Source organism: Styela clava, chromosome 7 (genome assembly GCF_964204865.1).
Source record: "Styela clava chromosome 7, kaStyClav1.hap1.2, whole genome shotgun sequence".
Classification (NCBI taxonomy): domain Eukaryota; kingdom Metazoa; phylum Chordata; class Ascidiacea; order Stolidobranchia; family Styelidae; genus Styela; species Styela clava.
In genome coordinates, this window is record NC_135256.1 from 14,205,116 (window position 1) to 14,218,889 (window position 13,774).

The 13,774-nt window shown below is 35.3% G+C and overlaps 1 protein-coding gene across 1 annotated transcript; it reads right to left on the reverse strand.

Moving 5' to 3' along the window:
* Positions 1 to 2,544: 2,544 nt before the first annotated feature.
* LOC120328886 (mannan-binding lectin serine protease 1-like) lies at positions 2,545 to 10,378 on the reverse strand. The gene is made up of 8 exons (XM_039395449.2): positions 10,246 to 10,378; positions 9,769 to 10,009; positions 8,895 to 9,102; positions 7,563 to 7,721; positions 7,120 to 7,223; positions 6,555 to 6,647; positions 5,333 to 5,480; positions 2,545 to 2,917 (listed from the first exon to the last, which is right to left on the reverse strand). The coding sequence occupies exons 1-8, from the start codon at positions 10,254 to 10,256 to the stop codon at positions 2,715 to 2,717; spliced, it is 1,167 nt and encodes a 388-aa protein (XP_039251383.2). The 5' UTR covers positions 10,257 to 10,378; the 3' UTR covers positions 2,545 to 2,714.
* Positions 10,379 to 13,774: the final 3,396 nt, after the last annotated feature.

A 13,774-nucleotide genomic window follows, 5' to 3' on the forward strand; every position in this document is an offset into this window, starting at 1 on the left:
ACTGATTCCAAATATGCTTATCATTAGCATGCACTTTCGAATTTAGATTTCTAAATGAGAAGTCCTATTTCTTTCCTATAGTATTCTTCCCGACGAATTTTAATTAAACCGACAAGAGGCCATCAAGTATTTTTGTCTCTTTTTATACGCCATTCCACGACTGACGACTTACGTTACTAAATTGCCCCGGGGCAGTTATGTATTTTCTCTTTGCAACGTGTGTCTCGTGGAATCCTATGAGTCGGGCGACCTCGAGGCGTGTCACCTGATGATCAACTTATATTATGTTATTTTTAAATTAGAGTATAGTTTGTCTCACCGGGTTTAGTAAATCGGATTAGGTAAATACACCAATGTCCAGGGCCGACATCCCGCCCTAGGCTCTTCAACACTGACCTCCTAAGAATTCATTATGACGTCACAACAGACTTACACACTAAGTAAAACGCATCCTAATAGCATAAATAAATTGTAATACGGAATTTCAGTTACAGGCAAGATACGTACGCGAATCACCCACGCCATCAAAAAACCGACGTCATGCTACCAGTTTCTAGTCGCGAGGGGTCCCGTTAGAGATAAACAAAACATTAATGATAAACAGAGAAGCTGGTGAGAAATCAGGCTCCAGTTCCGGAACCACGTATGTAAGAACTCTGACTCCTGCTCCAGTTTCGAAGATTCACAACTTTACCTTGACGCTGAGCTCCTGCTCCATATTCATGTTTTTTTAGTATGAATACCTTGAGGCATCAGCCCAAATTTTACAATGAGCCTCTGAAGTTTTAAATATACAAATTTAACTTCATATTTAATTAAATAAGTTTAAAAAATATAAGCTGAAGAGGATAGTTTTCATGAAAATTCGGTGATTGGGAGTTGGAGCCACTTAAATTTTTAATAGCTCCGACACTATCTATTATGGTAAGGCTAGAACTAAATCATCCCTAACAATATGTATCGGGCCCATGGCTGAGGCTCTTCTGACCAATTTTTATTGATGATATAAACGGTCTATGATAAAAATATCCGAAATGTAAAAAATATAATAAATCATTAGATACGTTGTTGCTCAAATAAATCAGTATAGCTATATATCGGTATTTTCATATTTTTTTTCAAGTAACAAATGCATTGTTACGGTAAAACTGTTCAAATATTTAAATTATCATATTCTGTTTTTAATGTCAAATGAGAAAGTGTTTCAAATCTGAAACAGTCATTTATTTGACCGTGTTTAATTCTCATCCTTTTAATCGGTGAATGATTGAGACAAGAATTATGAACCAGATCAAGAAAATATCAGTTTTATAAAATTTTCTCAAAAGTCTTATTCGGAAATTTTGCGATTGAAAAACAACCAAAAAAAGGAATAATAGTTTAAACTTGAAAACCGAGTTCCTCAAGCCGCTTAAGGCACCTAGGCTTCATCCTATCTCGCCTATTGGTAAATCCGACCTTGTCGTTATCGCTCTGTTTTCAACGTCACGTAATAACATAAGGACAGAAATAGTTACCAATAATATAATACGAGAGAGACCGAAGACTTATCGATCGTAAGTTAGGGGATCCCCCAAACCAGCGCTCTTACTCCATAGTGATACCTTGTGTCCGATTACTAATTAATTAATAACTCGCTAATTATACGACATAATTCATCCAAAATCAATAGGCTTCTGGTCCAACATATGATGAATGCACATGTAAAATCTGGAGCAGATTCAATCTCGCTTTCGTGAGATATCGCGTGCATCTAACAGACAGACAGACAAATACCTATCAACATACTTACCGATTAAAATCGATAAGTAATAAAGGCCAAATGCACCAAATGGGAAGGTATGGGTGGTTTCGTTTTCGGTAAATATTTACTTTTGTTTGCTTGCCTATTGTTTCACTACACTGATAGGTAATAAAATGTTGGTATCGTCGCGTTGTAAGTCAAATCAAATATACAGCTTATTAGCAATTCAGAAAATATGAGGCTCCCTATATATATAACCCCATATATTAATACTTCATATGCTCTTGACTGCAAACTGTATTCATATGGATAACAAATAGACAAACGCATAAAATGGACCTATATGGATCGTTTTATTATTATGTTCTTCTTGGTATTTTTATCGTTATGAAAAAATCGTTTTTCTCTTCAACTACACGACTAATTGCTTTGAAATTTTCAGTATGATTAAAGATTATATTTTCTCGCTAGAAAGCTATTACTTTTTTGTGTCCATATATTTGAGCATAGCTTTCTTGTTCATATGATAATACCTCATGACATACATCTCAATTGCTATCGGGGGAATTAGCCAGATCCAACGTTTTGGCGTAGCAATTGCCGTCATACTATGATCACGATTCAATGAACAATTCAATGAATTGAACATTCTGTCTGATTGACACACAAAATTATACTCCGTTACGAAAGGTCTAGTTACAAATGGCGCAATACACCGCGTGGCCAAATCAAGTCGTGCACTGAAATTGCTGAAATGTAATCCTTGAAAATAATATATATCGTTGTAATAGTCTTTCCAATTGATTCGCAAAATTTATTTCGGTGAGAATAAAGTACAGAACTCATCAATTAAATGCAATGAATGCTGATTAAATGAAAGTCATTCTAATACAATAGTTGTTTGTACAATAGTTGTAGCCGATGTTATGTATACTGAATCATGAAATGCAGAATGGTCCCATAATGGTCACTATTTGTGTGGGATGCAGGTAGGAATATCGTCGTCAAAGGTTCCATCTTTCAGACATGTGACTTTATGAACGCCTAACATTTCGTAGTTATTTTCACATTCAAAAACAACCACAGAATCAAACGGTAGGCGTCCGTTTTCCGCTCCAAATGTTTCCACAACCCGCCCATGTTCTGGTTCAACAGGAAGATCACAGTAGATACCTTCAATAAAAATTGTAAAAAGAATTATTCTTTCTCGTTCTATGTAGAAATATTTCCTTTCTAAGTTACAAAAATTATATTGAGCACGAAACGACCATTTGAAGTGATATTGCATCAAGTTTAAGTGATGCCTTTGGAATATTCCTATACTCTATGCCAGGGGTCGGGAACCCATGTCTCGCGAGCCATATATAGCTCATTTAGTGAGAGCCTATGGTTCCCAGAAAAATCTAATATTCCAAGGTCAAGCTTACTATTGTTACGAGATTTCAAACTCTTTTATAGCAAAATTTGGCAGGAAATTTGCCAATACGTTTAAAAACACGCGCCCAGCGCACGTCTCTGTTATGTGGGAGAATTACCAGATAGGCATTGTGACACAACTAGGGGATTCTGGAACATATTTTGTGACATAACAAAGCGATAGAGTAGTGGAGCAATAGAGAAAAGCTTTTCGTCCGTTTGTACGTACTGGTTACTCAACTATTTTCACTAAAGGGCTGTACACAAAACTTAAAAATTACCGGGGTCCGGTCATTCCAAAAATATATTTTGGCTATGCAAACAAAATTTCAAATGTATCGTTTGACGAAATACGCTACGAGAGCAATACTCATATCGCGATTCGATGTCAGTATGACTGGGCTTCACTTGTGTAGCTGAGCGCCGACTTTGCTGAAAAGATATGAAATATTCGTCCCCATAGCACCCGTAATAATATATATATTCAAGACTGAAAATTTAGAACACATTAGTTGCGGAAAATAACTATTTTTTATTAGGAAAAACCACAACGTCACAAAAATGTTAGCAAAACGATGCGGTCGCTAAAAGTTCAGTTTTTACGCCCCATTCACATCTTTCTGATTAGTTAATGCTAAGGAGGTAAACAAGTGAGTCGATGCTCTGAAAAATGATATTGCTATGACAATTTTTTCTTCCTCAGTGGATTAGCAGAAAACGCATTACATTACGATTTCGAAAGGAAAAGAAACGATGTATTCGAAGTCGAGAAGCAGCTGCGGTCCAAATTTAATTCTCGGAAGGTCCGGATTCGGACCGCGGTCCGCCAGTTGAGTAGCCGTGGGTTACAGTATTTGTCATATTTATATCAGACTAGCAAAGCTAGTTTTTAAAATACTACGGAGATGCCTGAACGAAAGAAGGGAGATAAGTATTGTAGATTTCAACTTGTGCTGCATGTGAGCAGCCGTTTAAGGCCCGCAGTGACAACATGCAGCGTCAGAAGTCACATTAAATGTATATTGACATTGTATATGTGTTGACCTTTGAGTAAAAATTTCAGGCCTGATTAAGTGAAGAAACTCTATATGGCTCGCACGGAAATGCAATTGAAAATATGTATTTTTCATGGCTCTCTTGACCAAAGAGGTTTCCGACCCCTGCTCTATGCCTTATATTCTATTTAGTCTATGACGTAATAAAGTCAGCACATCCTGTTATCAAGTCTAGCCCGCCTCATAGAACATTCGAGAAATAGTCGACGTGGGAGACGCTTGTGTTGGAATTCAATTTACTTTCCTCTAAGTCTAATACATATTGTGTGAGCAATTGAAGTCTTTGTTACTTATAATTCAATATCAGATTTATTCTTGATGTGTCTTTTGCATTAAAGGAGGTAAGACAAAAACTATGGATGCATAGTTTTGCTTTATTTCTAATCGTTGCGAAATTTGAACCTACGTCGGTATCCAGAGTGAATTGCCGCCGAGTCCAGTATATTCTCCGTTATTGCATTATTACACTGATTTTTAATTGGCCCGTGAGTTATGTTTCATGAATTTTCTTGACTTTATTTACACAAAGCGTCTCTCTCATATCTCAAATAATCTGTTAAAACGCTATGCATTTGGTGTAGGTTGGCGATAAAGCGACGCGATGAGAGTGTAAGCAAAAATTTTTTTTAATTTTTGAAATTATCATTCCGACAGCGTGTGTATCTGTCAAAAGGCACCATTTGCCGATGAAAACAGTATTTTGATAAAAAATAAAAATGTTACTAAAAAGATTAATTTAAAACAAGTTCTTTTTTAAAAACTGGCCGTTTTTTAGAAATAAAAAAAAACATACGTGTGTGAACGCCCCGCCCCGTACTTGACGAATTTAACTCTGAAACAATTCATTTTTTCTCAGGGCAAGTCGTGAGAAAGTACTAACACCAACCGATTTTAATACCGACTTCCCACCTGCTCGCAGACCTTTTTCAAGTTTTGTTGAAAATTTCGACTCCGGTCACAGATTTTTAGACTAAAACCCCGGACGAGGTGAAATTAAAAATAGGACTCCGGTTACGAATCCGCAGCCTATACTATTGATATTTTCATTTGAAATTTATTATAATATATACAAATGCCTCCTCTCTCAATTTCAATAAAATATATTCGAGCATATTACCTCTGCTTGCGTACGTAAGTTTAAATCCTTTCATCTCAGTGACCTTATCCGAATGAAATTGTATTTTGACAATGTTTCCTGTAGACACAATTGAATTTGGTGCTGTCGGTCCACAATGTCCATTTGATAACCCCGATCCGACATCAACCTGACAAAAATGTAAAAGAAATCTATCAGTCCAATTAATCAGTAATTTATTTTATCACCAATGCCTAAAATACGTAACGTCATATTAAATGTAGAATGAAATGAGAATAGCATTTCAGGGTGCAGTAAGAGGCGAAAAAGTCAATACTGGTTATCGAGCAGATACATCCTATAGTACATGAAAAAAATAAATACAAACAGGAAACATGAATTAAATATACGTATAGATACAAAATATTCACACAAATATATTTATACACTAGATACGTTTGAGTATTCGGAAGCGGTCTGGTAAATCCAGAGACGCTCGTTTATGTAAAAGAGTGACTCCAAGCACCATCAAGCGAGGTAACCACAGGAACGACTCAGTTGAGACACTGGCAACAGATTTGTGCCTAATGTAGAATTAATATATTTATTTATTCGTTAAGAAGAGATCATAAAACATGAATCTGGTATTGTGGCTTGGTGATTGAGTCAATGCTGAGTAATTGTATTGTTGATATAAATGAGGGATTTGACATTAGAAGCAATATCCGGTTTAGTTAGGACGTAATTTTCTAAAACCTGGTACTTCAGACCCTGAGTTACCGAAAAAATTGTGACTCCGTGATTGTGATTATAAAGAAATGGAATAGGAACATAAGAATGAAACTGCTCTCTGATATCCTGCACAAAACAGGCTCACAGATCTATCGTCAAACTACGAACCTCTGTCGAACTTTGACCTACAGCCTACAGGTAGCAAATGAGAATCAGGTCATGAGGAGTAGGTATATCTGTGATAGCGTTAAGTATCATTCCGAACAATTCCGCAATTTTTTTTATAAATAAAAGATCGTTTTGTCGTTCCCGCAAGCTAAAGCCGTTAAGCCTCCGTTACCTCATTCCACCGATATAAACATGAATCGCCAGTCAAAAACATTCCGGTATGGCTAACCAAATATCGAATCATGCGAGTGAATTACAAGATAAAAGTAAACATTGAAAAAACTACTATCCCGTTTAGTGAAGAGAATTTGCTGGTAGCGCATGGTAGGAGTTTCTTACTCTATAATAACAAAAATTATCATACCTTGATCCAGTCATAAGGGCAGACTATCGCGTTGTAATCTTCAATGTCATACTCTTCATCGAAAGATAATTCGATGACTTGGCCGACCTCCGTCTAAACAAATTTATAGTAATATTGATAAAAAAGTTTTTATGATAATGGACACGCTTTCTGTTTTTATTAAAGATTTTCTCTGTCACGAAAAAAATTTGATACAAGTATTCGTCCTTTTTCTGAGCCAACTCGAAATTTTGGTCAATGCCGGAATTCCCCACTGCCTGGCAGTGTTTTGGTAAAGTAATGAAGAAAGAAAACAAGTCACGGGGCTTTTGTGATTGCCTTAAAAACATTATCGTTTTGTTACATTATCGGAAAATTTAGGAGTAGCGTTTATGATATTAAAGTTAATATTGTGACTATAGAAACCTAAGGCCCACATATTGAAAAGGCGTCCTATGTCATTCAGTATAGAAAAAAAACTTTTTTACCACTCGATATTCGCCGAAAATTTCGTAAATTGGGACTCTGGTAAACAGTTTAGTGCAAACCAATAAAATCTTGTAAGATTCCAGCAACGATAACGAACCTCAATAGTCCAGTCACAATCAGTCAACTTCGGATAAGCGTCCGGATAACCAGGGCTTGTAATTACACCGGAAGAACTGCTGAGTCGAATTCCAGAACACTTTCCTGTTAACGATTGAAGAATTCGTGAATATCACATACAAAATCGTGTAAAAATAATGATAAATGAATATGCATGCTAATCTGGGACTTGTATAGTCTTTGTTTACGCACTACACAGCCTAAATGAAATAACTGTTAAAATTCATAGTGATTACCTCGGTGTTTTAGGCATACAAGTACAACGTGTAGATGAAGACTATTCATTAAAGATTTCTTACAATAATATCACGGACATTTTAGTATTTGACTTGATGCAAAGTATTTTTCTCTGCATTGATAATGGAACAATACTGCAAAATATTATTTTAAGGGACAAGACTCGTAATTACATATTTCACGTACCCACACAAGTGTATCCGTCTTCATGAAGTTCGTAACCATCCTTGCAGTTGCAGGTATATCCACCCATGTAGTTGATGCAATGATGATCACATTTCCCTATTTCCTCTGGAAACTCTGATTCATCGTATTCTACTTCGAGTTCTTGGCATTCATCTCGATCTATAACATAAGGCCAAATAATAAACAAAATTTCAAGGTCAGTTTTATTGTAAGGCACGGCTTATACTTTATCTCGACCGCCTATAGGCCTGGAACAGTATATATATTCACTGTTTAGTATGTATTTTGAAATCTACGCCGACAAAATAGCAAAGGTATCAGCGGCGAAAGTCGATGTGGACAAAAGATTATCCCAATCACAAAACAAAGTCAAATCACAAATTCGACAATTCTGCGCTAATAAATGGGATCAACATTTTATACACAGTGACCAAGCGTTTCATTACAAGACAATTTTCCCCTCAATTGAAGACAGCATCAAGAATTCCACTTGGTCGCCACGAATAATGGACAAAATTTTATTTCGACTTCAGACGGGACATTGCCGTTTAAATGGGCACCTCCATAAAATAGGATGCCATAATAATGGACTTTGCGATTTTTGTAATGATCCAGAGACAGTAGAACATTTTCTAATGAACTGTCGTGCATATAGAAATGAAAGACGCATACTAAAGATGAAATAACGCGATTATGGCATTAAATTTCAACTCAAAGCTATCTTACGCGACCCTAGCATTTTCCCTGCTCTTGTTGATTTTGTGAAATCTACCAAGAGAGTACTATAGGCATATACAAAATTTTGATTTAAATTGTCTGGCGCAAAAGACTCAAATTGTTTAAAGCGCCATATATTACCATACCACACACACACACACGGGTATTCTAACCCGGTATGTTATAGATTAAACAGTAACCTGCAATAAATACTTATTAATGATCCAATTGGACTAAAATATATATATATATGAATGATTTCCAACCATGATGGATTATTCACTATTACTCGTAATCATCTATCAAAGAGAACACCGATCGAGTGAGTGCAAACTCTTAGTAATGCATAGCGTAAAATACTTCCCGCATATAATGCGTAAGTTCCAATATAAAGGGTGTCCAAAAAAACATCGATTTTATAGTAATAACAATTGAGAATTTTTTGTCTTTGTTTATAGATAGTTCTATTTATATACGGTATAATTTTTGAATGTGTTAATGCTCCACGCGGAGTTTTTAATGTTGCTTATGTCAGTTTCAGAATTAAACTAAATATCACGATCGTGAGTCATTAGAAGCGAACAATTTTACAACATTGCCCTATTTTTTACAGACCTTCTGCTTTGTATACAGCCCGGAATCCCATTAACGGAGATATATCAGGCAGATTGTTGGAATAATCTGTTTCAAATTTTAAAGTCATCACATTTCCGGTAGTTGTGAACACGGTTGAATATAAAGCAGGAGCATCGTCGGGGTAGTAAGTTGGATTTCCGCACAGTCTTTTGCTTGTTATATTCGAATCCAATTCGCCGTCAAATATCTGAATAAAAAAAAAAACGATTTGCCCGAATACAAAAATAAGCCGCCAATAAAAAAATGTAACATCGCAGATTTATTAATGTGCGAGTCGCCACTAAACACTCGATTGTACACTTAAAAGATTATATATACTTACTAGGCTAACCATTTAAAATACACTTTGAATTGGGTGTTTTGGGCTATAGTCGTGGTCGAATACGTCAGATGACATGATTATTTACGTATAATTGGTTGGAAAAACCCGTATTGGTCGTATCGCTCCCTCCTGTCCATACCAAAACAATTTTATTGCTGTTGCTATTTTATTGATGACTGTATTTTTTGGTTGACGAAATAGTAAAATCTCTCTCTCTCTCTCGCTAGTGATCAAGAAACTTTCAAGTGAAAGGACAGCACTGGAGTGGCGAACCATACGCTAATGAACACTTTTCCCAGCCCGCTAAAACTAGTATTTTATTATGATATGATTAATCGATTATATAGATCAGCAGTAAATTCTTCAGATTACATAAGAGTAACTGCGGCATTTTGCCTCACATACATCCTATCATAAAATGGCTTTGATTGAATGAGAGGTGTTTCTATGTAGAGACTGTTTGTAGTAAACTCAGTCACCATTTCTTTTACATCCAAAGTAAAAAATACACGAGATAAATAAAACTTTCACCTGTACATGGTCAAAAGGGCATAGAGTATCCTGACTATATGAGTCTTCAATATCAAACGCAGTGAAAATCAAGGCCACTTTTAATCCTTTTGACACTGTGATCGTCCAGGTTTGATTCAAATTATTGTCATAATATGAGGGAAAATGGTTGCTAGAGAACACGCCATATGTTCCATGTAAGTTGAATGGATCACACAGGCCAGACTTTACGAACGATAATAATACAACCAGTAGAATATATCTAAAAACAATGACATTTTTCTGTTCGTTCTGAGCTGTGCATTTTTCAGCACAGGATGAATATATATATACATAGATATTTCCGGCTAACCTACTGTTCATTGCAAAATAATGAAAAGAATTTCCAACAATTCGTAAGTAACCTGCATATATAAATATATAGACTAGTGACTGCTTGCAATTTGAAAAACTATTATTTTGTTATACACACTTATCACTATTATTGGTTCTACTTACTTGGACAGCATAGTTCCCTGTCTTCATTTGAAAGTCGTATGAAGGAATAACATGGTTGAAACGAACTCACTGAATAACATTTGTTGTTATTTGTTTTGCTCTCGTAGTTAGTACTGGGAATTGGGTCAGTATTAATCCTGTTAAATTTACGTGTAAGACCAAACTCGAATTAACATGATATCGACTGTCGTGGAACCAGTACATATGTAAGTTATTTCAGTTAGGAATATGGATGGATTACAAACATGCAATAAACGCACGCTGGTTTATACCCACGGGGATTGCGTATTGAAATGGTGATTCATAGACTCAATTTTCGGTTTCGTATTGGTTTTGATTTGTCTATATCAGTTGAAAAATAATATTATATATATCACTATGTAATAATTTCCGAAAACATGTAAGCAGTCAATTCGGAGAGTTCGTCAACATCTACTTTTACCAGGAAAGTATCGGGAATTTGCACTAGTCCCAAGAATATTGTTTCGCATTGCTCCATTATCTGTACTAAATTGCGCCAAGTGTTGTTTATCTTGCTGGATAAAAGAGAAACCAATACCACACCGTAAACGATTACAACTCATCTTTTATCTTACTGAAACAATTTTATTTAATTAATGTAAATAAAATGGAACACACCAAAGCATCACAGTGTAAAGTGAAAAGAATTCCAAAGAAATCGGCCGACTTGGTTGGTGACAAGTCATCATTACCCAAATCGAAATGGACTCTTGCTTTAAAAAAGGCATTTCAGTTAAGTCGAGTTTGAACTCTCTTATCGAGTCACGTGTGCTAAAACCATAAAATAGGTACGATCTGGGCTAGTGGATCACGATTACCTAATTCGGTTGGCTCAAGTTATATTTCTTGAGTTTCCTGTTTAATCAAATTTTCAATAATTTAATATTTTATTGATGAAATTTAGTAGGTAAACTCCAATTGAATCTTTTAAATTAAAAAAAACGTAGCGTCGTAACTTACAATTGGCCAAAAGTAGACTGGAGCATCTTGTTCAATAATGTATGTCGCTCTTGAAATCATCTGTAGACAATTACAACAATAATGAAATCCGATTGGAATTCAGGTTCAAATTTTTTAATTTAAAAAATAGGAAAGAACGAGTCCTGTTTATAGTCTCGAATGCTATACTAACGCCAACAATTACATAGACTCAACTATCTTATGTGTAAGATTTTTTCTTGTCTTCCGAACTCATATCCACCGATACCGATAAATTGACACTCCGGATCAGGGGTGGTCAATTTTTTTTCTGAGTTGGCCAGTTACAGATGATAGACTTGGTTACTGGGCCGGATGCTTAAAACTCCGTATGAATCTATGAATAAAAACAGTTCTTTTACAAAAAAAAAAATAGCGCAACAGCTAATTTATAACAAACAGCTAGTGTACCAAGTGCCACATTACTATGACACATTCAGGTGCAGAATAAACTGTCGGGAATTACCGTCTATATTTTAACCGACGATTTGTTATTTTTATCAAAAATTTCAACGCAAATTTATATCCATAAAAACTATAGTCGTAATTTCTACAGCCACAAGTAGGCCGGTTGACCCAACCACTTCGCTGGGTCGGATCCGGTCCGCAATTTGCCCACTCCTGCTCTGAAATAAGTGTATTTATAAATTGAAAAATTCTACAAATTACGGTATTCGTATTAGTATTCATTTACGGGTATACAAAATATTTAAAGTAGAAATATATTTGAGCGTTTTCCCTGGTTTGGGTAAATATGAATATTTACGTCCACAGTTGAAAAAAACAACGTGATAACAAATCTATCCATATGTACATTTCGTGTCCAACAAAACGATATATATATATATATATATATATATGTACAACCAAAATCGATCCATAGGTCTACCAAGTTCACACACACACACCTATGAAGCAATGATGCGTGTACAGACTAGGGTTAGTTCGGATACCTATAATTTTTACTATCCGGATAACGGTTATATCCGGGTATTCCGTATTTTAATTATTCGGTTAACCGGATAGTTACTGCTAATTTTAGAGAACCCATTCCACAATATTTTTGCGGTGAATTGACCGAAAAGCACCACACAGTTCTATAGTTTAGTATAGTATTTTGTGTTCTGTATTATTTTGTGATTTCTTGCACGACGAAATATTGACGAACATTGTACATATATAATGTAATAGCATACATATAAATGAAATCATGAACACACAAATTCATGCATTTCGAACATTTTATTTCGATGAGAAGTACTCAGGGGAGACACAGGAAGTCCGTGAATTTTTAGTGACAAAAAAAATGATGATATTACAAAAATCGAACTAGAAATATTCACCTTTTTAACTTGTCACTGTAAATATTCTCACGTTTGTACTAATTAAGCCACAACTTAACATCTAATTCGAATACTTTATAAACTAAATTAACAGAGCCAAAACAATGCTGCACCAGTTTTTGAACAACTTTACTTATCACCCTAGGTAAGTAAATGAAAAACATGACAAGATACAAAGTCTGTCAAATTAAACTTTGCTGGATAGACCATCCTGCAAACAAACTATTTCGGGAAAGTTCCATGAAAACCAATAACAGCCCTTCTTTTCAAAATTTTCGAGAAGGTCACTAATAAAGGCGGTCTCATTTTTTAATCTAATTTTTTTTACAGTCTGATTTTGTTAGCATCGCCGATTGTTTTCTTCCGTGTCCCGTGATTATTTGGGGAATTAACATCGGCATTATGCCAATTTTAATTTGATAATAAGTTACATTGCGTGAGAAGTTACCCTTGTTGCAAATTCAGTAAATGGCGATTCAACAGCGCCCAGTTTATCCATCACTGGCCCTTAAATCAAGAGTCGTGGTATTTTCGTTAGCATTTACTGCCTTATTTTCAGTCAAAAATGTGTGTTTCAGATTCACTCATTTAACGATAGATACGGCGATTTCAGTTCCGGCTGAAATAAAACAATACTTGGCGTTATATACCGAAGAAACCGCATCCCGACTTTTCTCCCGAATATGTTGCATCTGCATTTATTGTAATAAATTAATTATACTCATTGAACTTGCAATAATAGCTCAAATTTGATAAATTCGCAAGATCGCAAAATACGGATTAAAACTGTATTTATTCTTGCAGCTCGTATTTTCATATCTAGAGTAGAAGTGATTTTATTTTAACGTAAGTCGACGCAATCGCAAGATACGTTGAACATATATTTACGGTTGAACACAGTTATTATGGAAAAACATTTTAAAATACTCGAGTCGGCTACAAATTGAATATTTTGCGGGATAGAAAAATTATTATCAAACTGAAAAAGTAGGCGGTATTATCAGCGAGTGTCATGATCGCAGAGACATCTTCACAAACCGTTGCAAAGTATTTATTAAGTATATTTATTCAAGTTTATTTAAGTATATTTTACATATTTATTTTGAACTACGCGACGTAACGAAAACAATCGAGGGGCATGTAATATTGAAGTTCACTCCAGCATTCCACGGATGACTAAGATATAA